This window comes from Falco biarmicus, chromosome 1 (assembly GCF_023638135.1).
Source record: "Falco biarmicus isolate bFalBia1 chromosome 1, bFalBia1.pri, whole genome shotgun sequence".
In the NCBI taxonomy this organism is placed as follows: Eukaryota; Metazoa; Chordata; class Aves; order Falconiformes; family Falconidae; genus Falco; species Falco biarmicus.
In genome coordinates, this window is record NC_079288.1 from 35,021,307 (window position 1) to 35,047,138 (window position 25,832).

General features: G+C 51.4%; 2 protein-coding genes across 3 annotated transcripts in view; one reads left to right on the forward strand and one right to left on the reverse strand.

Annotated features, from left to right (window-relative positions):
* The first annotated feature begins 1,610 nt into the window (after positions 1-1,610).
* TESC (tescalcin) lies at positions 1,611-8,441 on the forward strand. Of its 2 annotated transcripts, none has more exons than XR_008819848.1 (8): positions 1,611-1,820; positions 5,690-5,759; positions 6,806-6,886; positions 7,123-7,262; positions 7,348-7,409; positions 7,480-7,634; positions 8,029-8,076; positions 8,179-8,269. XR_008819848.1 is itself a non-coding variant. In XM_056326582.1 (8 exons), the coding sequence occupies exons 1-8, from the start codon at positions 1,763-1,765 to the stop codon at positions 8,254-8,256; spliced, it is 645 nt and encodes a 214-aa protein (XP_056182557.1). In that variant the 5' UTR covers positions 1,614-1,762; the 3' UTR covers positions 8,257-8,441. The 2 variants fall into 2 exon arrangements, 1 of the variants encoding a protein (XP_056182557.1); XM_056326582.1 differs by having other exon boundaries at positions 1,614-1,820; positions 7,480-7,587; positions 8,179-8,441.
* A 5,568-nt stretch (positions 8,442-14,009) lies between these two features.
* FBXW8 (F-box and WD repeat domain containing 8) overlaps positions 14,010-25,832 on the reverse strand; it is a 53,795-nt gene continuing 41,972 nt past the window's right edge. Inside the window, exons 8-11 of the mRNA XM_056351117.1 lie at positions 22,079-22,206; positions 18,334-18,507; positions 16,466-16,582; positions 14,010-15,753 (exon numbers count right to left, since the gene is read on the reverse strand). Coding sequence (XP_056207092.1) covers positions 15,609-15,753; positions 16,466-16,582; positions 18,334-18,507; positions 22,079-22,206 — 564 coding nt within the window. The 3' untranslated portion in view covers positions 14,010-15,608. The remainder of the gene's footprint in view (positions 15,754-16,465; positions 16,583-18,333; positions 18,508-22,078; positions 22,207-25,832) is intronic.

Genomic DNA, 25,832 nt, shown 5'->3' on the forward strand with positions numbered 1-25,832 from the left:
GTGCCACTGGGTCTTGGGACTCGGGGATGTTACCTGGGCAGCACCTGGCAGAGAGGGCGGGCAACAGCCTCCCGGGCGAGGTTTGTCCTCCCTTACAGCGCCGTGTTGTGGCGCACCGCTGCTTGTGGGAGAGGGCTCGGAGCCCTCCACCAGCCAAGGGTGTTCCCTGGGGCTGGGGAGGGACAGCTAATGGTGCAGCACCCCCTTGGCAAGCCCTTCCAGCCCCTCTGGACCCACCCTGACACACAGGGCCGGCAGGAACACACCGCAACATGCCCTGACAGCTGTCAGAGCCAAAGGTGCACAGCGTGGCCCCTGTGACAAACTGTGGCAGTTTGCCACCAACCTTTGCAGGAAGAACAGAGGCCACAAGACCCTGTGCACCAGCCAGCCCTGTCTCCAGCCACCCAGGCTCTGCTGCTGTGTGCCGGAGGGCAAGGGGAGGAGAGGGCTGCTTTGGGCTGGAGGAAGACCTCCGGGGGACTTCTGGTCCCTTCCAGGCCACCCTCACATTCATGCCAGGTTGCTCAGGGTATTCTGACTAGTTTTGAGTACCTCTAAGGGCTGTCCCAGCTCCGTAGGACCTACCTGGCCGGTGGCACTTGCCCCATGTGAGGACACAGGGCCTGTCTGTGTAGGTGACGATGGAGTGGTGCATGTGTTACCCCTCTCTCCCATCCGTTCTGCTGGAGGTGCCTGGGCTGGGCAAAAAGCCACGTTAGATGAAGGCGGCCTGAAGGGTGAGACCCCCTGACACAGCTGAGGTTGCAGGGTGGGGACATCTCTCATTCTCTTTTTGTTTGTGTTCGTTTTGTTTTTAAAACAGGTTATTACATTGTATCCAGGACAGCTGGAGGCTGGAAATGAGTTGGTACCTTTCCTGTTTATGTTTGGCTTAAAAAAAAATAAACCACACTGACTTGCTATACCTGCTGCCTCAGTGTGCTGCCTGAGCCTCCTGCCTCTCCAAACCACGGCGCTGTCTCTTGAAAGCGGTTTGCTCTTCCTCTGCACCCGTGGGAGGCTGCTGACATGTCGCTGCCGGGGAGCAAGATGGTGACAGAAACACCCCCCTCTGCACCGGGCCCCACCAAACCTGCCCAGTGCTGCCGCTGCCTCTCGCTGCCCGCCGGCCCTGCACTGCCTGGGGGGCACAGCCAGCGCATCTGCCCCTCAGCAGGGCTGCCTTTCTTTGGGGGCTCCTGTGTCACCCCCTTTTGAGGGGCTCCTGCGTCACCATGCTCTCTGGCCCCCAGCCTCTGGGTCCCTGGGGTCTCCCCAGCACCGGGGATGGGAGAAGCCAAAGGGCTCCTGCGGGAGCTGGGGTTCCGGCTGCTGCAGCCCGTCCCAGGGGGAGACCCCCGCCGGGCAGCGGGTGGGGGCCACGGGGGCTGCTCTGTGCCCCTCTCCTTGGGAAGGAGCCCAGCGGGGCCACACACCGCCCACCGCCGCGAGCGGGCACGACCAGCTGCTTCAAGTGCCACCAGCGCATGAAGGAGCAGCCCCGGCTCCCAGAGGGTCCCATCCACACCGCCACCCCCTCCCCGCCCCCCCGCTCCCCTCCCGCCCCCGGGGGTGGGGCTGTTAACTCTGGAACCTAACGACGGCGCGGCGGCGGGGAGCTCAGGGACCCGGGGGAGCCGCGCCACCGCCGCCGCCGCCTCCCTCCCGGTGGCGCCCGCCCTTATAAGCGGCGGCGGCGGCGGAGCGCGGTGCGGCGGCCCGCGGCGCTGCCTCCCGGCACGGCCCGGCCCGGCCCGGCATGGGCTCCGCGCACTCCGTGCCCGCCGAGATGCGGGAGCTGGCGGACAGGACCGGCTGTGAGTATCGCCCGCCCCTCCCCCGCTCTGAGCGGCCTGGGGGCACCCTGGCCGGGCCCTGCCCGCTGCGCACCCCCCCACCCCGGGGGGGGGACCGGCTGGCCTAGTCCGCAGGGGACGTGTCACCGCGGGGAGGGGGTGCAGGCGTGTCACTCGGGGGATGGAGGGGGCTGTGGGGGCATGGCACTGGGGGATGGTGTGGGGAAAGGAGCGGGATGCAGGCGTGTTGCCAGGGGCAGGGGGGATGCAGCGGTGTCACCCACAGGGATGCACCCACGCACCCCCGTGCCGCACTGCACGCCAGGGCGTCGAGCGCGCACACGTGTGAGCCCCGGCGGCACTTTGCCCACCCACACTGCTAGTGCAAGGAATTGTCCCCACAGGGCTGTTTTGCCCAGGAGCCAGCGCTGCCATCCAGTGATGCTCTTGGGGCTGGGATGGTGCACAGCAGCCGGTGGTGCAGGGGGAAGGGACCAGTGGGCTGGGGTCTGCAGTGGGGCTGTGGCCTAGGGCTCCACGCAGGGCTCGGTGCATGTGTTGTGACCCCCTGGGAAGTGTCATCACTCCAGGATGCCCCGGGACATGGCCAGCTCTGGGCACAGAGGTCGGGATGCTCCTGCCTGGTTCCTCCAGCCCCTGCCATACTGGGAGCAGGCTGGGGTGGGGGCAGGCTGGAGGGCAGCAGCTCTGCCCGCGGCCAAAGGATGCGCTGGGGCTGAGAGGGTCCAGCAGTTCTTCCCAGCCCTGCCACTGACCCCATGGTCACCTCTCCCTTCCTCCTCTCACTCCTCCTCCCCCAGTAAGGGCTGAGCACCCCACTGGGCACCCCACGATCTCAGCCCTCCCCATGGGCAGGTGCCTGGGGAGTCCCTGGGATGCGAGGGTGGTGAGGAGGTTTTGGGCACCACCTTGGCCTGGGGATGCTGCCAGGCAAGTGCAGCCAGGCTGGCTGCAGCAGGCAGCTCCCACGCAGGCAGCGCTGCCCGTCGGCCTTTCCCGAGCACCTGCCCGTGGGAGGCACCTGCCTGACGCCCGAGTGCCCCCATGAATCAGTCCCTGAGAAGGGTTTACAAAGGCAACACCTAAAAAAGTTTCATCGAAACCAGAGGTCAGCAGGAGGGAGGAGTGCGGTGACCCCGTGCCACCACCAAGGCACATGTAGCGTGCTGCTGGCAGGCTTCACTGGGCTCCCGCCACGCTGCGGCTGCTGCTAGAAAAACCTGGGCAATGCAAGGGGTTTTTTACAGGCTTGCTGCTGCAGTAGGCCTCCCTGCAGGTCCCCAGGATGTGCCCATGGTGTGTTCCCTTGCCTTCTTGCCGACTGCAGCCCAGAAGCTGCAGGAGCACCGGCAGCTGCCTGCTCAGGGCCGTCGGGGCTGGTCCCCATCCCTGCTGCCACGTGCTTGGTCACAAAGCTGCAGCAGAGGCATCTGTCTGGTGCCAAAGGGGCTCTTCCCAGGACGATGAGACCTTTTCCTGCACCAAGGCTGGTCCTGCAAGGCAAAACACCACACAGGGAGGGCAGCGTGGGGCTGAGTCCCTCCGGTGCATCTCTTCCCCAAGGGATGCCCTCTGCCATAGGCTGGAAAACGGCAAACCCAGTGCCCTTCGGTTTAAACACCATTTTTTTCCCCTGTAGCGTAGGTTGCTGTGCTTGGACACGGGCCTGCAGCATCAGAGCACTGAGGATGTTTCTCAGCGCCACGAGCAGCCCCTGCTGCCCTTGCGCTAGTCCTCCTTGCAGGAAAGCCTTTGCCCTTTGTGCAGGTGCAGCTTTTTCTCTGGAAAGCAGTTGAGCACTGCCGCTCTTCGCAGGGCAGTGCGGTCCTCGGAGACCTGCCAGCACTGCAGCCCTGTGCTGCAGCTCAGAGCTGGGGGAGGAAGACCTGGGTTTGGGGAAAGAGGGAGGAAGAGCCCTCTTTTTTGCCTTGTGGCTGTGGGCTGGATGTGGAGCTGGGCTGGACTGATCATGAGCATCCAGCCAGCGACCCCTGTGTTTCGTCATGTCAGTGTCCGGGACATTTTTCTGAAAGATCAAAGACTTTGGTGTGCATTCAAGTCCCAGATGCTGAAGGCTTAGTGGCCCAGCTGCTCCCATGGTGATGGTGATGTTGTCAAGGGAGAAAGTGAAAGGTCACTTCTTCATGGCCAAAACTGGAAAATCTGGACTTCACATCCAGAGAAAATTTCCTTGTGTGTGTGGACAGCAGCAGAGCACCAGCCAGAGAGGGATTAGGGAAAATAAACATCATTTGGGTGAATCAGTGGTACCCATGCAGCCAGGCATCACTGCCTGCACGCCAGCGGGTTCAGAGGGGGACCCCCCCAAAGCCCATCCAGGGGCTTAAATGGCCTCATCCTGCAAAGGGGCTGGCAGCTGCCAGCGCAGGCAGAGAGCCGGGGCAGGCACAGAGCCCCAGCAACAAGCACAGATGGGTTTTCCAGTCCATTAATAGAGGTCTGTAAATGCTCAGCCTTACTGATCAATACAGCTTCTATTTCAAGGCTGCGAAACAACAGTCAGAAGCAGAGCAAAGGACATTATTTAAACATAATAAAAGAGAGAGAGGGAGCCAGGCAGCAAGCACACCAGCTCAGCATTGACCTGTTGTCTTTCAGCTGCCACAATTAACCATTTGCAACCCTTCAATTATAGTTTAACATGCTTTTATCTTTCTCCACACTGCTGGGAAAGGCTCGTGACCAACTGCTGGTGCAGCCCTGCCTCATGCCCAGCTCTGGGCCAGGGCCGCAGCGAGCGCGTGGGTCAAGCTGGCGCCCAGACAGACTCCACCAGCTCGTGCAAACAGAGCTGCAAGGCACTTCCCTGGCTCCTGGGAATGGTTACTGTCAATATTTGTACGAGAGAGTCCTGCTCTGCATGTCTTCGGAGGGTTGTAGAGCATGGTTACAGCCTGTAGAGAATGGCTGGGGAAAAAATAAAATAACCTGTGTCAGGGGATTAAGGAGGTGAAAAGATGCTGCTGAGCCTCATGTTGTAACCTCAGCGCTTGTGGGTTTCAAAGCAAGGCTGCTGGGCTGCCTGCTTCCAGCCCCTGCCCCAGGCCGATGCTCCAGCAGCACCCACCTTGGTAGCTCGTGGCTCCCCGGTGCCCCAGCTCCCCCCAGGAAGCAGCAGCCAGGCTTTGCTTCTTGGGTGCCACTGGCATCTCCATGTTCAGCCTTTCCTCCGCCCTGCCAAAGCACAGGTAGCTGCTGTCAGCTTTGAGTTTTCTGTTTTTTTTCATGTTTCCTGTCACCCGGAGCACACGAACCTCCCCATGTCCCAGGCTGAGATGTGCTCCCTGGGCACGGCTCCTGCCCGTGGTGGCAGCAAACCCCGAATTAAATGGTCAAGCCTGTTTGAAGGCTCTGCTGCCAAGGATCCTGAACTGGGGAGGGTGGGATCCTGCGGTGCCATGCCCTGCCATGCAGTCTGGGCCAGGGGAGTTTCTGCAGACCAGGACTAGTGATAAACCAGCCTTTGGCATCGCCCTGTCACCCTCCAGCAGTGAGAAAGGGGCAGAGCACGTGGGGACTGGCACAGCAAGGTGGACCTTGCAGGGCTGCATAAAGCCATCAAAGGGAAAAGGGCACAGGTACAACTGTGCCAAGGCGTGCCCAAGACACTGCTCCACTGCCTGGGGTGGGGTGGGAGCCTGCAGCCTTTTGGCTGTTGCCAGATGGGGTGGGCTTTGGTGGTGTCCCCAGGGAACAAGCTTTGCAGCAGGTTTGGGTGCCCACCAGTCTCCTCATGTTACTGGGCAGGACCTGAGGTCTGCAGATGGGTGTCCCAGGAGTGTCCCAAGGGCTGCCCAGTGTCCAGGGAGCTCACCTGCCCCTGTCACCTTCCTCTTTTCCCCCAACAGTCACCTCTGAACAGATCGAGCACCTGCACCGGCGATTCAAGCAGCTGAGCCAGGACCAGCTAACAATCCGGTACGGCGCTTCCATCTCCACCGCCGAGGCAATACCTGCCCTGCTGGGAGCTGCCCACAGCATCACCTGCAGCACCTGCCTTCCCTGGGCTGCTGGGGGGTGCCCCGCCAGGACACCCAGCTCCCTGGGCTGCGAGGACAAGCGTGTCCTTCCCAGCCATCCCACAGCCGTGCCGCACTGACTTTCTGCCATGTGGCATTGCAAATAATATGGGGAAAAACAAGCGGTGACGCAGTGGCATGAGAGCAAGGTTGCTCCCACCGAACATCCCACTTCCCCCAGCTTTAAAATCAGTTCTGGGGAGGGCAGTGAAAAGTCCCTATGCAGCAGCTATGGTGGGATTTGCAGTTGTCCTTTTCCCCCTCCTCGGCATCTGTGCAGGCACCAAAGCCGTGACTCTGCTTCCTCGGGAAAGCTCTGGCACGTCCCACCAGCTTCGCCAGCCATGCGAGGAGCCAGCACGGGCCAGGGAGCCCAGCTGCCCTCGGCTTCCCCCCCCGCCAGAGATTATTTCTTGGCTCATTTTCTTTATAAAAAGTTGATAGCGAACGACGAGCACAGGCTCAACCTGGTGCCTGTGCACACAACACGGGGTGGCAGCAGGATGCAGAGGGACGGTGCAGGGCAGAGGAAGCCGATGGCGGGGGGGACAGCAGGAGCTACTTCTGTCACCTTGTCAAGTCCCATTCGGGACCTGATTCCTGGGAAAACTCTTTGAAAACCAGGCAGCTGATTGCAGGCTGAGCCACGAAAGAGCTCCAGCATCGGCCTCAAGTTGTTGTGTCCCAGTGCTTCCCAAAGACCCATTTTAGTGGGGACAGAAATCCCCCCTAGCTGCACCAAGCAGAGGCCAATGTGGCAGCACAGCTGCCTTTCAGTCTGAATTGAGGCAAAGAGGGGTTTTCATGCAAAACCTTGTCTTTCTTCTCATGATCGCTTTGGAAAAATGAGGTTGGAGCTTCTGCTCCAGCCCTTCAGTGACTGTCACAGCATCTCCCTCCTCTGCGGCTCCCTCACGCTTTGGGCTGTCTCTGTTTCCTTTGCAGCAAGGAGAATTTTGACAGCATCCCCGATCTGGAGTTCAATCCCATTAGGGGGAAAATTGTCCATGCCTTTTTCGACAAGCGGTAAGAACATCCCCAGCATCGTGGGGAGGGTCGGGGTAATGGGTTTATCCTCTGAAAGCAGAACGTGGCTGGACAAAGAGCTTCTCCCTAAAGGCTGGGATGGAGCCAGGGTGAAAACTAGGTATTTAAGCTGAGTCTTAGGGAAAACCCAGTCCTAAAGCTTCGCTCTGGCAGGCGGCCAGGGTGGGGGGGTGGGGGTCCTGGCTGCCTGTCACTGGTGGCTCCACTCTTGGCAGGAACTTGCGGCAGGAGTCGGATGGGCTGGCGGACGAGATAAACTTCGAAGACTTCCTGACCATCATGTCCTACTTCAGACCCATCGAGATGAACATGGATGAGGAGCAGCTCGATCGATTCCGGAAAGAGAAACTCAAATGTGAGGCTTTCCCAAAGCCCAGGGCGCTGGGGGTTGGGTGGAAGGGGCTCCCCTCACCCTGCCATACTCCTCTCATCCCTCCCAGTCCTCTTCCATATGTACGACTCGGACCATGACGGGAAGATCACGCTGCAGGAGTACAGAAATGTAACGTATGGTCCCTCCCGCCCCAACAACACTGAATTCCTGGCCTGGGCTTTGACCCGCTGCCTTGTAGGTGGTGGAGGAGCTGCTGTCAGGAAACCCCCACCTGGAGAAGGAGTCGGCACGGTCCATCGCCGACGGGGCCATGATGGAGGCAGCCAGCATCTGTGTGGGACAAATGGTGGGAGCCGGTTCCTTGCTCTGCCGTGGCACAGAGGCACCGTGATGGTATCAAAAATGGGGCCGGAAGGTGTCCTTCCTGTCTGGGGCATCTCCGCTGTCCCTGGGCTGCTTTGGCTGAAGAAGATTATTTTTTTTTTGCAGGCAGCAGCTTTCAGGGGTTTTGTTTTCCATTAAAAGAGCCCAGGGAGGATAAGCAAACAGCACCCCATAAAGCACCATCCTCAGTGCTTAGGGCTTTAGTGTTTATAAAAAGGGCAGCTCCTTGCAGCCGTGGTGGTTCTGGGAACCAGTTTTGGGCTGGCCATGGGTCACAGCGTGGGGCCAGTGCTGTGCCTGTGGGAGACATGTCCCACAGCCCCTGGGGATGCACCCAGTGCCCCGAGGCCCCCACCCCATCAGCACAGGCCAGCTGTAATGTTTTCTTTCTCACTGCACACAGGGGCCGGACCAGGTGTACGAGGGCATCACCTTCGAAGACTTCCTTAAGGTTGGTGGCATCTGCGCTTGTCTCTCCAGGGGGAGGGTGACAGGCTGTCACAGGGACCTGGGTGTTTGGCCCCCCGCCCCGCTCACCCCCTTCGCCTTGCAGATGTGGCAGGGGATTGACATCGAAACTAAGATGCATGTCCGCTTCCTCAACATGGAGACCATCGCGCACTGCTACTGACCTCAGCTCCCTCCTGACATGCCAAGGAGGAAGAGGAGGAGGAAGAGGGAGGACTCTGCAGCAGCTCCATGTTCCTGGCACCAAGCGCTTCGTACCCGCCTGCGTGCCTGTCCCGCAGTGGGGCTGCCTTCTACTCTCTAGAAACATAAGAGGCTTTTATCTGTAATAAAATATTTCTCTTTTTACTCCTTGCTGAGAAATACTCTGTCCATCCATCACCCAGGGCCTGGTGGGGTGTCCTCCTGTGCAGAAAGCCTCCACAAATTCTGGTGTCCCTGTAAATCTGAATTTTTAGCCTCTGCCATGTGCTGCTCTGAGGAAGGAGCTGCCCAGCTCATGCTGTGAGACCCCGATCCCCATGCCATGGGGAGTGTGTGCAGGCAGGAATGGGGATGCTGGGGGGCAGGAGATGAAGGCAGCATCCTCAGCACCTGGAAGAAAAATCACATCCTGCTCTGCATCCCACAAGATGCTGAAGCCAGAGAAAGTGGCAGCAGCACAAGGAATAACCCCAATTTATACCAAAACCAGCCACCTTGGCCGCACCTGCTGGCCGGAGCCAGGCAGGAGGGGCCGTGTGGGACCATGCTGGGACCCAGGCTTTGCAATCAGCATCCCCCATCGAGGCTGGGCCGCAGGCAGCAGGGATGCAGGGACATGGAGACGTGGGCTCCTGGCAGCCGGGCGGCTCCTGCCCCCACATGTTCCCGCTAGAACACGGCACCGGAGATAAGGGTTTGTTTACTGGTATTAATAACTGGATGGCTCGAGGCAGATTTCTGTCTCTAAGGCAGCCTGAGCTGGGAAGGGAGGGGGAGAAAAAAGGGCAATGGTTATTTTTAGAAAAGCTGGAAAGATTTGTTTGTTTTTTCAAAAATAGCTTCCCCTGGTGACATGTATGCTCGATGGAAAAAAAAACCCCGCTGCAGCAAGCAGACAGCAGTGCATGAGTAAAGGTGCAGGGAGCAACGGATGTGCAGCCACACACAGCCCCGGCATCAGCCCCCTCTGTCCCCACGGGCAGCGAGTGCCTAGCATCTCCCTGGCTCAGTGAATGAACAGTTTCTCCTTCTGCTCCGCATTAGTGAGGGCTTCTGCACTGCCCAGGCATTCCCCCACTGAGGGCACAGCTATGGACTTGCCCTTGCAAGGTTTTGCAGCTTTGCCCCTCTAAACCCCCCCGCACTCCATTCACAGCTGCTGGAGCACAGCCCCGGCACCGGAGCAGCTCTTCAGAGCCCGCAGCAGGAGAGCAGCAGCCCAGTGAAGGACAGCCCTTCCCTGCAATGCAGTCCTGTCCTGGAGAGACCTGTGCTGCTCGGCAGCACCGAGGAGAGGACAGGCTGGAGCTGACCCGGCTTTGCAGGGAGCCACAGGGATGGAGACAACCGTGCCTCGCAGCTACGGGCTTGGGGGTGCCAGCATGTCCAGGCTGGGTGTGCCACAAAGCCTGTGGTGTTGGCTGAGCTGTTGTGGTGCTGGCACGTGGTGCTCGACCTGGGTTGGGTGGCAACAGCCAGGGCCAGTGCCGGTGCTGGGGGCAAGGCTGAGTGCCAGGCTGGTGGCAATGGAGCCCCCAGCTCTTCCCAGTGCAGCCTTTGAGGCCCCGAGGGTCTCCCGGTGCTGCCCAGCGGCAGCCACAGCCTCATCTGTGCGTCCAGGGCTCTGGGGCTTCAGCCCTGCTCTCCTCCCGCTCCCCTGGACACCTCCATCTCCCGGGCTCAGGCCCAGCCGCACGGCATCAGCACCGTCGGAGCGGAGGGTCAGTGCCTGACCTCCCAGCTGAGACTGAGCCTCCTCCTCCTCCTCCCTGTGCCAAGCCCTCGGTGCTCCCTGCCCTCCCCACCCACACAAGAGCACAACATCCAGCTTCTCCTGAAAGCCACAGCTTTCAGGAAGATCCAGGCTCCTTCCTCCCTCTTCTCACAGGAATTACCATACAGATGCTACAGATCCATCCCGCTCCACAGGCCAGCTGTGGGCTCCATCCTGCGCTTCACCCTGATCCTAGCAGCAGCCGTCTGCATCGGAAAGGCCCTTTGCCACCCTGGTGGGACTGCCCTTGCAAAGCCCTTGCTGCTGCTGCTGCTGCTGGGGCTGACATGAGACCACGTTCCCACTCCCTCTCCACGCTGTGGTTTATCATGGAGGAGACATCAGTGCTTCTTGCAGCCGGCAAGGGCTGGGTACCCTGTGCAGTGCAGGGGAATAGAGGGCAGGAGGACCGAAGAGTATCAATTAGAGGGAAATTATTATCACCTGAGCTAATTAGCCATCCCCCTACATATTTTGATAGGTGGCGAGGAGAGCATAGGAATTGCAGGGATGTGGAGGCAGGACCCAAAACAAATTGGCTGCAGCAGGGTTTTTTGGCCTTTGCTTGTGTTTGTCTTCTCTGTGGGAAAAGGGATGAAGATGAGAGTAGGAGGGAGGGCTGCACGGAGTGGATGAAAGGGTGAGTGGGACGGGAGGGACTGGGGAAAATAAGCTCACTCCTCATCCCAGCAAAGGGCTGGTGATAAAGGCCAGGAGCCCCAAGGCTGCACGCAGCCCTGCCCACAGTAACACTTCCTCCAGGTGGGCAGGAGCATCACCCTGATGGCTAGCAGAGAGCCAGGGCATCGTAATGCTGTGTTGATTTTATGCATGGCAAAACCCAGTGAGATGTAGGATAATAATTCTGTAAAGCGCAGGAAAAACTGGCAGAGAGTTAGGAAATCTGGCAAGGGCAATGCTTCTGCTGCAGACCACGGCAAAATCCTGCAAAGCCCAGAGCGTTTGATAAGGATAATAGTTCTGTTACGGGGCAGAGCAAGAGCTGCCAAGATGCTGAGGCCTGTGATGTGGCACCAAGCTCTGTTGCAGACCGCAGCGGTGGTCAGCAGAGGGTAATTGGAAAATTGAAGCTGTTTGCTGCGTGTCAGAAAACGGGGAAGGCTGATACAGGCTGAGCAGTGTCTGGGAGAGAGCAGCGAGCTGTGGCTCTGCGGGAGCAGGACCAAGTAGCCCCTGTCACTGCAGGGCAGGTGCCCCCAGCAGGTCTTGGTCTGGCACAGAGGGAAGGGGTAGTTTGTCCCATCTCACCACCCCCACCCCTCTCTCAGCCACAGCAGAGTTCAGGAAAGGCAGGAGAGAGGGAAACCTGCCCGGGAAGGGTGGGAGGTGCAGGAGGGCAGCACAGGAGCACCCAGTGATGGAGCTGGGGCAGCTGGTTGCAGTGGGTATTTGTAAGCTAAATTCTGAGGCGCTCACCCTTCCTTCGAGTGGCACCCCCCGATGCAGAGGTGACACAGGAGCTGACACAGGAACTGCCCCACCAGGGAAGCCAGCAGCTGCCTTCCACGGAGATGCATTTGGCCCAGAGGCTGAAGGTCCAGATTTCTGGCCAGAAATCTGCTAATGGCACAAATCCTGATCTGGAACAGGCACTTGCCCCACTAGTTTCTACTGCTTAATCCATCGGTATGTCATCTGCTTATGGGGTCTCCAGCACTGCGGCCCCATCTTCCCTTCAGCAGCAGGGGCTGGTCTTGGAGGTATGAGTGACTGGTAGGCACTGGGAGGACACCAGCACTGGCCAATATATAGCTAAAGGGGTTAGAACCATCCATGGAAGGGAGAAGAGAGTGTCCAAATGTTGCTGGAAGAAAAAGAGGGGGCAGAGGGGTGTAAAGAAGTGATTTTTGCACCACCACAGCTCACCAATAGCACATGCAACCGGGATGGGGAATGGCAGAGGCACCTACGTCTCTGGATAGGGACCCGAGAGCAGGAAAGGCCCCCGGGCAGGAGCGGGGAGTGCTGCTCTGCGGAGCTGAGCTGCAGGAAGGAGAGAGCAGCTGGAGACCCCTCAGCCCCTCGCTGCACAGAGCACCCACTGTTCCTCCTCCCACTGCCCCACAGCATGGAGAGGGATGGCAGCGCACAAAACGCTGGAATGGCCCTTCTCCCACTGCCAAGGTGGCCAGGGACATGAAACAGAGCACCTTCTTGGAGTCTTCACCAGTGGCTTGGACCCCAGATGCAAGGAGGGACAGCTGGGTTTTTTCCAGTACGGTACTACAGCCAAGTGTGTCCTACCACGTCCTTTGCATCAGGCCCGTTTTGCTGTGCAGCACCCGTCATTGTCCCTGAAGGCAGAGCTCCGGAGCCTAGCAGCAGCTGGAGGCGGCGATACAGAGACAGCCTCCTCCTTTGATCATGTCTTCTCTCTGGAGAAGAGCAGGGATGGAACTTACGCCCAGGGATCCTTCACACGAAGACAATGTGAAGAGACAATCCTCTTTCTTTTGCTAGAGAACACTGTCCGCAACAGAAACCAGGGGTCATTCTCGAGGTTCTTCACCCCAAACTACCTCCTCCCCAGACGCTTTCGGATCCTTCAGCAATCTGCAGCTACCCAGCCCACCCGATGGGCACCAGCCTGGCACGCTGCACCACGCTCTCACACAGCGTGAGCCCTCACCTTCAGACCTTCTGTTGGGCTCTGCCTGCTCGACCCACACCACCGGTCCAACATGTCCTGACTGCAGCTCCTCAACCCGGACCCCACCACTGGGCACCACCCACCTCAGAAAAGATGTCCCCTCCTTGAGCAATACCCTTTGCCTCTGGGATGCCACGGGGGTCTGCCAAGAGTCCACCTTTGCCCCTGCCTATCACAAACTGGTAGCACTAAGTCCTAGGAAGCTCCCAGATGGGAAATCCAAAGGTGGCATCTCTCTCTGGTGAAGCTTGGATGGTGACTCCATTCTTGAAGTTATCAGGGAAGAGGCTCCATTTAAATGTCACCTAGCCCTGGCAAAGACATAAACAGCCACGACTGCACTTGCTGTGCTCCAGCACCCACTTCAGCACAGCATTAATGACTTACCAGTGAAGTAGGACAACATCCCTTTTCAGAACAAAAATTAAACTCCCAACATGGATACTCTCCAACAGCCTAAGTGCCCTCATTTGCATTATGAATGCTAGTTAAACACATACACACTCTTCTGCTGTTGTGCAACCTTCCTAAATGAATTCCAGTGATTGGAAAAACAAACCAAAAGGACCACCCTCCAATCCACCCAAAGGAGCTGCCTGCAGACTGTGAGCCAACAAAACGGTGACTGTGGGGACAGAGAATTTCTTTTTCCAAGGTGATGCCAGCCTTCCAGTATCTGGATGGGTTGATGTTTGGTCCCCAGTGAACCTATTAAGTCAAATGCAGGTGCCACAAAGCATTTGTTTTCTAGCAGCTCTGTGAGTGCCATGGTCAAGGAGAAATACGGAAGCAGCCGCGCCACAGGCAGTGCAGGAGAGGCAGAGTGCAGAGGTGGACCCCAGGAGAAGGGCTCAACACAGGCGAGCACAAGACAAACTTATCTGCTGCTTGCAGCAGGGAGATGAAGAAAGAACAAAGCTGCCCTGAGATAACGAGGCAAGATAAGGAGAGACTGAGTAGGAACTAGCCAAGGGTGCGTTAAGTGAGCCGGGGCAGCAGGTCATGGCACGGAGGGGAAGAGAACAATGACTGCGGAAGCTCCCTTCTGCTCAGCCACAGCAGAAGTCACAGGCCTGGATCAACCCACAAAATCATTTGCGCTACAGAAACGATTATTTATTTGACAGGTTTGAGCCGAGCTTTTATCCAAACTGTATGTGTGACACTTCTTGCTCTTCCAGGAATGAAGGGAGGGACCTGGCTTCCCAGAAGGGCAGAAGGAGGAAAAAAAACCCCAAAACAAACAAACAAAAAAGCCCCAACTTCATGAAAGATCAAAGCTTTATGAAAGATAAAATTTTATTGGTCAGACAGAATGACTTTGCCCCTTGCACTTCTTGTACCAGTCCATCACAAGGAAAAAGCTGTTAAAAATCAAAACACATGTGGAAGTTGGCCTAGGGGTGATGGAAGACCACCCCCAAGCCAAAGACAACAAAGAGCTGTGAAATCCATCTCTCCAGGCAGGAGGTGGGCAGCACAAAGCTCTCCAGGGGCTGCCTCGGTGACTGCTTAAGGGTTGAAGTGACAGTCCAGCCCATCCCTCTCCCCCCCCCCCCCTGGTTTGGGCACACTTTCTGCACCCCTCCCCAGCACTGTACTTTTAAATTGATTCCATTACGCTAACAGAAAGGTGTTAAGTTAAAACTTAACCTCCATTTAAACTTAGTTTACATAGCTTTGTAAGTTTATAAGGGCAAATCACAACCGTAGAATAGTAAAACATACCCATGCAGGACTTGAGCTCGTTCACCAAACTGTTGTACCTATGTCAGCGCAACCTGGGTTTAAGACAAAGCCTTACTCCTCATTTACACCTGAGGTACCACATCTTACCCTTCGGCACAGCATTAGTACTAATTACCTGTGCAGAAGGACTGCGGCCAGGTCATCCTTTCTGTTTCACTACACCAACATGATCGATTCCCAGCTCGGAAGCGAGGGCAGTGCTGGAAACTCAAGTGCCATCCATCTTGGGGAAATCCTCCAGGTCTGTGGAGGGGAAGGATCCAGCAAAGAACATACCCGACAGCTAACCCAAGACATGACAGCCTTTTGTTCCAGCGCACAGGGGTTAGTTCACCCTAAGAGACTTATGAACAAAAACCCCACATATGAACATATACAATTAGAAAACATTTAATCCAGAATTTTAGAGACTTAAAAAAATAATTTATTTTAAAATAATTTTGATGCATGTGGCCTGCTGAGATTCCAAGCTTCCAGCCAAGGCCAACCATCCCCTCTCCCTCTCTCTCTCTCCATCACAGTCCCCCTCTCCCAACCACCACAACTTTTTGTGCATGGTTTTGTTCCTAGTCACATTCTGATGCACTCCAAGGAAAAGCAGAATGAGCTGCTCATTACAAGGAAAAAAAATTTCAAACAAGGCTCAGCAAGATGCTTTTTCCAAATTCTTGGTGAGTTGTTTCCCGCCCCCCGCCCCCCTCAGGATACACATGAACTCCTCAGTGTGCTCCCAGCCTCCCACCACTTCAGCGGTTGCCACTTGGGGCTCTCGCTTCCTGACCGCGTCCTCTGTCAAGCTGGGATCAGCAGCGTTGTTCCCACAAGCAGCAAGAAGGAACATTTTTGTTTACACTGGCGTTCCCTTTCACTCTTCAGACTCTCCGTTCCACCACAGTGGACCTTTGAACATCCGTGCAGCAACATATTTTAGCGACACGCTCAAGGGCAGCTGTACTCTCTGTTCTGCTTTATATCTCCAAGTTTTCGGCAAATGCTCTGTCCATTTGACGTGCCTGCAGCCATCTTTTTGACACTTGTTCCACGTGGATCTCCTTTTTGCCTTTGGCCATGTACCTGGCAGAGGGCTGGACCACAGAAGCCAAGGAAAGCGAGTTACCTAAATGTTATCGTAGGGAACTGCAAGGCCAATGTTGTAGTTGTAACCACTCAGTTCGTCGTAGGAAGAGCGGCAGATAGGAAGGATGCTTTCTACAGCCAGCTGGTCCACTGAGAACTCATAGGCATAAATGATTCCTCGATGCCTGTACAAAACACAACCAGGATGCACCATTTTACCTTAATTATACATTTAAATGGGGAAAAATGAACGAAGTTAGAGATTGCCTAAAGGATCAAAATTCGGTGCTTCAGAAGCTGAATACAACCCCCCATCCCTTCTGCACCAGGGCTGTCTGTGCAATTTTAACAGACAAAACACCCTCCTGCCTCCTTCCAGGGACCCCAGCAAGCCCTGGGAACGAATGGTGAATCATTCACTTCAGTCCTGCAGAGACATGACTGTCATCTGCTGAAACATTTCTGATCTGTTCAGGAAGGGGGAAGATAAATACACTGTGGTTTGATAGTTCAATGAGACATGCTAACAGCCACCCGAGATGCAAATACCAAAACCTGGAGTTTAAATACCAGTAGTTTTCCTTTAGGAGGAGACATCATTACTAATATTTAGAGCAAGGGAAGAGCTGCATTCCCTGTCTGGCTGCAGTGGCCTTTATATTCCCCTGCTGAAAAACAAAAGCATATTTTTTGTGCTCAGAAGTAAATAAAGAGCCAATTCATCAATGGTTTTGAAAGCCTTTTTTTTTTTTTTTTTTTTTAGTTTTATTTTTTAGATGCTATTCTCTATTACTGCTTAGGATCATTGCTCAGGTGCCCAGTGTCCCATTTAAAAATATACAATATAGCAGATTTTCACAGTGCCAAAATCCTACCCTTCAGAGCTGGCTTACTCACTTGCGGTGCACAGTAAGGTCGTCGTCCGTGATGCTGGCGCCTCGGGGAGTTTTCTCATCAGGGATGTTTGCAGTGATGAGACTATGAGAATTAAACCATACGTGGCGGACTGGATGTCTGAAAAATAAACCCCACAGCACTGGGTGAGATGTCACCTGCACTGGGCTTCTAAAATCCAACTGCAGTAAAGGAATCTCACTAGATTAAATAATAATTCATTTAAATCAGCGCCCTCTCTGTGGCCAGAGATGGGGAGCCTGCACCTTTGGCTCTTCCCCCCCTGTCTGGAGCAGCTGAGCGCAGCTTTTATCCCCATCTAGTGGGCTGCTACCAGAACACACGTGGAGCCCAGAAAACGGTACAGATGCTCGGCAGCACACAAGCTGCAAGTGAGCCGGGCTGCCTGCTGGCTTTGCTGCTTTAAGGACTGCAGCGGCACACTCCTAGGAAAAGCAGGATGCTTCCCCAAATGGGAATCCCCCACACCCCTGAACACTGAGCTATGGCTGATTTAGAAATCCACTATATGGCACAAGCTAAGAGGTCTGGTCTTCATTCGTCTTCCTCCCGCTGGCGAATAAACTAACCCTGAACCACTGTAACAGCATTTACTGCTCAGGTAGGAGTAACTTATCTTCTCAGATTAAGGTTGTGGAGATGAGCCATCTTAATGTGTCTCCTGTCATCTCCCTTAGCTTCTGCCCTTGCTTTCCATTCATGACGCTGGGCTGCAGGCACGGATAACACCACACACACCTTCTTATCTACAAAGGCCTTTCTGATTGAAGTGAGCCCTTCTGATTCCTATATAGATCAAACAGTCTTTAAAATGTTTAATCTAATGGTTTCACTTTTAGCATACCCCCAAAGCTCAGATCTGCACTGCCTGCTCTCCTTCTTGACACGCTCATTAGTGCCGCTCCAGGAGACAATCAATGCAATATTGTCCTTAATGCATCAGCCACATCACGATGGGCTTTGTAATTCACAGGGTCAAAAGAGAAGGAGATACCTGCTATTAATCAATGACAACTCCAACTTTAACTTCTCTGACTGTAAATACCTCATCTAGCTCCTCTTTGGGGAAGATGTATTAAAAAAATATATTAAAAAATCAGGATTTATCTGTTCATTTTATTAAGGGTATCACTCAGACTTACAAGGGGCTAAATCCTTGAGGTCTTCATTCAGACAAAGCTAACTCCCTGGGAATTGTGCCTTGATCAGGGGATCGTAATTTGGCTGTAGCAACTAACAGCCCTCCGTCAACTCCAAGATACTTGACCTCTGCTTGTACTTTCAGTACTGTACTTCTTGTGCTTTCAATAGAAACTGGTATTTTAACATTCACATGAGTTTAAATACCAGCTTGGCTTTCATCTTTACAGCCAAAGGAATGTGTGAATGAGGTGAACAGAAGCACACGTATTGTGTAAGGATATAGCAGACAGAGTGTCAGAACCCATCATTCTGAAAACAAGTCAGGAGTCCAGGATTTTAAATCCAAGATTTAATAATGTCAGTACTGGTTGGGGATGGGGCAGGGAGAAGACACTTACTGAACTTCATAGAAAATCCAGGCAAAACATTTCCATGCTCCCTTACATCTACCGAAGCACTCTTTTTAACTAATGAGTAAAAAGCCTAGAACAGCTAAAGGGCACACGCAAAAAAAACCCCAAACCAGCACAAGACTCCAGGTGGGGAGGCAATCTGTTCCTAAATCACATGAAAACAGAACTCTCAGAAGCTTTAGAGATGGGTATGTTATCATTTTGGTCCTGGATCATCCCATGCCCACATTCTTCCCGTCAGGCGGATCTGATAAACGCCCTTGCAACAGGAACCCAAGCAGACAAAAAAATCACCTTGCGTGCATTTCCCAGAGCTTCGTGCCCATCCGTTGGTCCCACACACAGACCAAGCCCTCTTCTCCCCCACTGACGATCTTCCAGTCATCCATCTGGACCGCTGACACTCCTAACTGGTGGGCATAGAGGGAGCACAAAGATTCACCTTTGCGGAGATCAAATACCCTGACCCTAAACGAAAGCAAATAAGGAACAGAGATCAAACCAGCTGTGGATCTGCAGTCTGTGGGTTCCAAGAACACAACTGCTTTTGGGGTTATGAAAATACATCTACAAAGACAGTAGTCCCATGGCCACTACAGGGTCAGAAATCCAATACAGCTGACACTTTTCACCACTGCATTTTTACTCTTGAATTCTATTACCAAAGATATTTTAAGGCAGACTTCTTCCACCATAGAGGACCCTTCTGTCTCTTTACAAGTGCTTGGTGATACAAAATTTAAGTGAAATTTGGAGAAAGCTCCCCTATCTGTGCCTCTCAAGATGTTACCAGTGCCATGAGGCATAAAATACCATGTTTTGGGCATACTGCTAAAACCCCTTGGTACCTGACCCACGTCTGCTGTGGCCAAGGGGTAGTATTACTATGAGGGTCAAGGAAAGGATTATTATTACAAATATTTCGGAACAGACTCAATGTGTGGCAATTCAAAAGACAAGTCAAGGGAATTATAGGTTTATATGCTTAGAGTTGATCACCAATATTGCAGCAAAGCTGTCCACCAGCAATCAGGATGTCTTCCGATTGTAAAAACGTAACTGCTGACTGTGGGCAGCTTTTAGGTACATCTGGTTTTCAGAAATTATTGATCACTCAGACAAGGCATTTTGAAAAGAAACATATCGAAGACTCGGCTAGAGGAACCGTAGAAAAAGAGCGTAGGATTTCAACCACTGCAACAAGTCCACAAAGCCAGTTAAAGCTAATGGTGTTAAGTTTTGAACCCAGCACATTATCACAACAGAGTATGGTTTTTTGATCCTTATAGACCAAGATTAAGAGATAAAGCAAAGCACAAAAGCGACTTCAAAAAAATATGCAATGAGTGAAAACAGAAGTGAAGCGAAAATACTGATCTCAGATTTGAAAAGAAGCCAGAGAAAGTTCCTCCCAGCTGATGACTATCAAGAATGAAACCATCAGGTACACATTAATTCCAGAAAAAGCCAAAACACACTCGTTCCAACACATTAACTGTACTTTATTCCCTACCCCTGCTATGATCCTAATGGTATTGCAAGTCTTTCCTTTTCCTTTCTCAAATGGAGATTGCATCATATGATTTTACAAATAACAACCGAAATAAAAGGCAACAGGACAGTCCAAAACCCCAACAGAGCAACATCTTTCTGACATGTAGAAAAACATGCTGGAACAGAGCTAGAAGCACGCTTTGTGTAGCTCTGCAGTCACCCTTAGGAAAACCCCATCACAACAGTTGCTGGTGGTGAAAAGGACTTCTTGCTTTCTCCAACTCCAGCAGAGAGAAGCTTTGGCTACATATTAGAGCCGTGCTTTGGGTAAGGATGGGGTATTTTGGAAGTGTTCACATCCAGTGCTTTCCCTGTCTTACTGCATATGTTCTGCATGGCAATCAAAGCTTCTTCTGTTTGGTAAGCACAGTTGGAAACGAAGATCTGATTGTGTCCTGGTTATTTCACTAACAAAGGCCCAGGTTTCAGGCAGGTGTCTATTCTGGCACACCTTTGGAGGAATCAGAGGCATATTTGAGTTGTTTAGATGTGCTTGGGGGGGGGGGGGGGGAAATAATGGAAAAGCATTTTGCAAACCTAATGTGATGCTCTAATGTAGACCTGGCATGGGCTGCCATCTCCTGCCTCAACAGCTGGGCTCAGTGGGAGCGCATCAGATTCATCTGAGTTCAAGGGAGCTGTAAGGAAGGTGTTCTCGTGAGCAGGCTTTGACTCTCCTGTTAGACTACCTTAAAAGTAAACTCACTTGCCTTTAGGAGAGCATGCAATACATGTTTTGATCCACACCCTCCAGTGATGGTATCCACTGGGCTTGCTATCTTTGCTTTCCCAATCCTATTCACTGCCTTAGGTTCCACCAAGAAAAAGGGTGCTGTTGTGCAGTGCATCAGCACATGCTCCCTGTTATCAGCTCCCTTGCCCGTGTGGAGCACAGCTAAGCAATCAAATCAATCAGCAACACCTCAGGAGTATTTTTTTGATGGAAAGACAGATTTTCTAAGTCCTACCAGAAACATTTCACAAGTGTTACTTTTCAAAATCATGGCTTTGATTAAAATAGCATATACTAGTAAAACTGTGAAATTATTATATTTAATTCAAGCAGTAAGTTTTCCCACTGGAACTCCCATGGCAAGATCCCTATTTAATCACTTGCTCCGAAATAGGCCTATGGAAGTTCATGGCACATTCCACCTGTGGATGCCCAGCACCTCTTAATGCCCTTCAAGACCATACACATGGTCTTGCCTCCTGGATGCCAAACTTATTTGCTGAACTATTGATTCCTAACTTCTCACTATTTTAGTGATGGCCAGCCTCTTGAAATCAGTCAATGCTTGAGCTGAAAAACTGAAAAGTTTTCTGAATGCAGGGTGCCTGGGTGCAGACATTTACTTTAGTATAAAGCGAGTAAGTTTCAATCTCACTTAAGGGATACCAACGTTATATGCTCTCACATCATTGTGCAAGAGATCAAAATTGGAGGTAGTTTTACTGGGGTGCTCTGGAAAATCAATTATCTGCTTTTAGAGGAAAAGAAACTCTCAAGGATTCAATTACACGTGTCAAACTTCAGATATTTCCTTTATCCTCTTTGCTGAGAAAGTGTGAGGTTTGCTTGCACTGCCTATTCACTGAAAAAGAAAAAAAAAAGCTGTTTGACAAAATAATCATTTTTGCAAGCTGCTGCACTGGTGGGACAGAGGTCTGGGATTTGGCAAAGGGAAGTATCCGCCTTACAATCTGATACCCACCACCACACCAGACCACCACCTGCAGCCTGATGCCCAGCGCGGAAAGGAGGAGGGAAGGAAGAGGGAGCCATTAGAGACTGGCTCCTCGCCACCCCACATCTCCTTTGGTGCACTGGATCGGACCCCACAAATAACTAGCCAAAAAAAGAAAATCTAAAAATTGGACTCAAAGGGTCTTTTTAAGCACTTTAATCCTTTCGCACTGACTGTTCCCAGTGCGTCCATTCCTGGCACCAGATATTGCGCTGGGAAAATCCTACTCCCCAAGCCAAGGAGTTAAAGAGAAAGCTGCTAATCAGCTAAATAGAAGCTGGAATCTGTTCATATGAAAGTCTCTTTTTTTTGTCACCTGAGGGACATCACAGTGTTCCGAAATACACTCTTGACATCATTTGGCAGACGGACCCATCTCATCCTACATGATTCATCCCTTAGGTTATTTTTTTAATATCAGAAAGTGAGCTTTTAAATGCCAAACTAATTTTGCGGGTGGTGGTGGGGAAGGGGAAGATATTCCAAGTGGTCTCGCTGGGCTGTACACCAACTGCGTCCACCAAATGGCTTAAAAAGAAAGTCTTCCCATGGAGCTTTCTGAAACAAAGCAAACTGGCAGCCACATCCAACTATTACCTAATATTTTGTTCCTGAAGTTCACGCAGGCTGCATTTAAAACATTAGAGAAGAAACAAATTCTAACAGGTCCAGATGTAGGACAGCAGGACAGGAAGGAAGCTAATTTGAGATGGGCTACAGCTCGTGGCAGTACCTACCTTCTGTCTTTATTGCCCGTAACAAGCATGTTTGGAGGACTGTTCTGGAGGTTGACACACGTAAAGTCACCTATTGAGTTGCCCATCTTCTTCAGACACTGACTTGTTTCCAGATTGTAAAGAAGAATCTGGCAGAAAGAGAAAAAACACTGGCTAAATGTAGCCTGAGCACAACAACTACATTTTGCTGCAGCATAAGGCAGAGCAGTTATTACCATCAGAGACGGTTTGCAGGACACTTTTCTCAATATGCTAACACAACAAAAATACCAATCTACCCCTATTAAAAAGGGCAACAACATCCTCAGAAATAAGGAAATCAAGTTTCACAACGGAATCCATCCAGCAGCAGGGATACAAGGCTTTTGCCAACCAGCATCAAGACAGGTATGGCTGGCAAAGCCAGCCATACCGATTTGCTCCAGATCAAATTTTTAAGGCTTACAGGGAAAACCAAATAGTTTCACTAGCAATTTTAGTATTTGAAACAACAGTGCAAGTAAACAGAATCAATATTTAGAAGGTTTAGACAGATGGACTGTGCAAAAAGATTCAATCAAATAGAGCAAAACCCAAAGTGAACCCCGACTGGCCCTGCCGATCGATAGCTTTTGTACAGATCGTGCAGCAGAAACAGTTTAAAAGAAATAATAACATCTGAAGCAGCAGTTCAGATGGGAAAGGAACAAGACCAACGCTGATTTCAAGCAACATCCAAGATGATTCAACCAGAGACTGGAGGAGAGGTCCGAGCGTCTCCTGCTTGTTCACCCTTCATGCAGCCATCAGTTTAACCACGTTCACCGTCCTCCCTGTGGGGCCAGATGAGATTTATCTGTATGGGCCTTTCCATTTAGGAGAACAAGTATATTTAGAAACAGAAAAACGTACTGGTCAAAGCCCAGTGGAGCTCAGCAACAGTACCTGGTCTTACAGAACTTCATAAACATTATTATGTTTCATGGTGATGCTCCTTTAATTTAAAAGAAACCTACCACCATGAACAGTAACGGTAGTTAAAATGTCAGGAAAAAAGCATGGCTTCCATGGCAACATCAGCACGGCTATGTCAACATCACATCAATATTCTTAACTTCTACTTTTCTGATTATACCCACATACAGCTTAATAAATAGTGCACTGTCTGTACATATTATTTCAGCATTTGCCAGAACAGCGACAGTGATGCTGCCTGCCTGGCCTTTTACTTTCTATCTGTGCAATTTTAGGAAGCATCTGAAAGGTCGAATTAAGAGAGCAGGAGGGGATCATTTTGTGATGGATGCCTCTAGGCAACAAAAGTGAAGCTTTCAAAGTCTCTAGGAATACTGCAAAGAAAGGCAGAGAATTTGCAGGTTTCCTCCACCTGCTATTTCTCCCAAATGAAGAGCAGGCACAGTTTTATTTCTACGTATTACCAGCTCCCTATTAGAATCAGCACATTCATACCCAACTTCCTCAATTGCTTACACTATTTATATTCTCCCAGCTAGTTCCCTTTCCCAGATTTGTCTTTGTGAAGCTATCTGCCTCAAATACCCATCTTAAGCATGTAATTCTTCATCCTTTAGACCCCCCAAACCAAAGCAATTTTACCCAAGCTCTGCAAAGCAAGGAAGACTCTACCTTTGCATGGAGACCTCAGACATAAAAGTTGCCAAAAAATGAATTTAAACTTCCATATCTACAAAAAAAGTTGCTACAAACCGTATTAAAATGTTAGTCTTCAAGGTAAAGACCAATTTACAGCCTGTTCTCGCTTGCAGCACAGCTTCCAACAGCTCACTAACCAAACCCGGAGATAATGACATTCTGGCAAAGGTATTTTGCACAGTCTTCAAGGCAAAGGAAATTAATATCTGTGCCTGGCAACCAAGTTTCTCCTTGGAAAGTTTTGAACAAAAGACAAAGTCAATAAACTGCTGAATTCAACTTCAGAACAATAACTGATTGGGTCAACAGCAACATATTCCAGCTCCCAGTTGAGCCTCTGAACCAGCCCTTCCCAGCTGTATGTTAAAACTCTGGAGAGGAGAGGGCCAAATGCTGCTTTTTCAAAAGTCCCCTGGGGCTAATACTTAAAGTGAACATCCATAAACTATTAATTTATCTAAATGACCATAGCTCCCATCTACCCTATAAACATATGATACATACTTGAACATTCAACTATGGCTATGAAAGGCTGTAATGAAAAACTGAGCCCACATAGCATTTAAACATTCCCCTGCTTTACAGCGGAGCAAATACTACATACTCTCCTGCTCTTAGTCTCAGTTTTAGGCCGGGGGCAATCCTCATATGTAGGCAGCACCAGCTGAAAAAACATTTTTCTCTCTTCACATAACTTGTAGATGGTCACTAGTTTAAAGTGTCTGCGTCTAAGAAAGAGAAGCTGTAAAATAAATAAATAAATAAAAAATTCAGAACAACAAAACTGGAAGAAAAGCTTTTGTCTTACTATCTTCTCCTACCCGCTCCAGTTCCTTCTCTTCTCAGATTAGTCTCCATTCTTTTAAAGATTGCTAGGTTGTTTGGTTTTTTTTTTTTTTTAATTTATAATGCACATGTGTATTTCTAGCCAGTTAGGCCCATCACTGGAAGAAAGATTCTCTTTGTATTTCTTGGTATTCAGATTTTGCCTACCTTTAAATTCAGCTCCTGTCCTGAACAACTTTATAGTCTGCAAATTAATTTCAAAATCTTATCCTGACAAACTGATAGGTAAAGAAACAAAAAGAACTCAGAATGCTTTTTAAAGACTGAATAATAATTTTGTAAAGACAGGTTTTTTAAAAGCATTGTGACAATTTTGAAGTTGCCAGAACACTTCTGATGAGCTCTCCTATAATATCCCAAAGCAAGAAGGATTTTCTTTACAAAGGCCAAGGAGAAAGAATGAAAATACCTGGTCAATAGGGACTTGAAATAAGGGTCTGTATGTTAAAGGGCAGATAAAGCATAAGATCTTTAGGAGGTTTATAATCCTATAATGCACACTGCAAAGGGATTACCCTTTTAAAGATATTTATAATCCTATAATGGACACCCAAGACCAGTGACCTAATAGGTACCCAACTGAAGGTAAGTGAAGCAAGAGCATTTGGGTGTGAAATGAAGTACCCTGGGATAACACACTAATGAGCACCCCTTCCCCCAGTGGGACTTTGGCGACACAAGGGAGGGAAAAGCATTAAATACTCTGTGCAGATGTATCGGGATCCAACACACAAAATAAAAAGTGTTACCTATTAACATTGTTCAAATGAAAAGACGAAGTTATTGGAGAGGAGCCAAGCAATCTCCCAGAATGCTTAATAATTCAGCAAGCCAGAAATAGCCAGAGTACCTTTACCATTATGTTTAGTTAAAGACCACAGAGATTAGAAAACACATTATCCATCTCAGAGGCGATTCTTCCCGTGTTACAAGTCCCTTAACGACCTTTACCATCTCTCCCTCTCTCTCTCTCTCTTTTAATAAGGCTGAGCAAATGGGACTTCATTTTATCCGATTGCCACAGACTAGTGATATTAATTATTCATGCTCATACTCTCCCTTTTGTTAAGGCAGTGCATTAGACTAATTTCCCTCTTTACTGTGTGAGTTGGGCAAGTCTCAACCCATGGTCACTGTGCTCAGATAGATGTGCTGAGATGCTGGCAAATTCACGCGATGAGGCAGAGGAAGAAAGGAAAAGTTACTGTATTTCACGGAACTGCAGAGCAGCGGGTACGGGGAACTCTTTAAATGC

What these genes read in the sequence shown, in the direction of transcription:
- TESC (XM_056326582.1), top strand. Translation starts at nt 1,763, where the DNA reads ATGGGCTCCGCGCACTCCGTGCCCGCCGAGATGCGGGAGCTGGCGGAC. An exon ending in CCGGAAAGAGAAACTCAAAT is followed by an intron (nt 7,263 to 7,347) that starts GTGAGGCTTTCC and finishes CATCCCTCCCAG; the next exon opens with TCCTCTTCCATATGTACGAC. An exon ending in CCTTCGAAGACTTCCTTAAG is followed by an intron (nt 8,077 to 8,178) that starts GTTGGTGGCATC and finishes TTCGCCTTGCAG; the next exon opens with ATGTGGCAGGGGATTGACAT.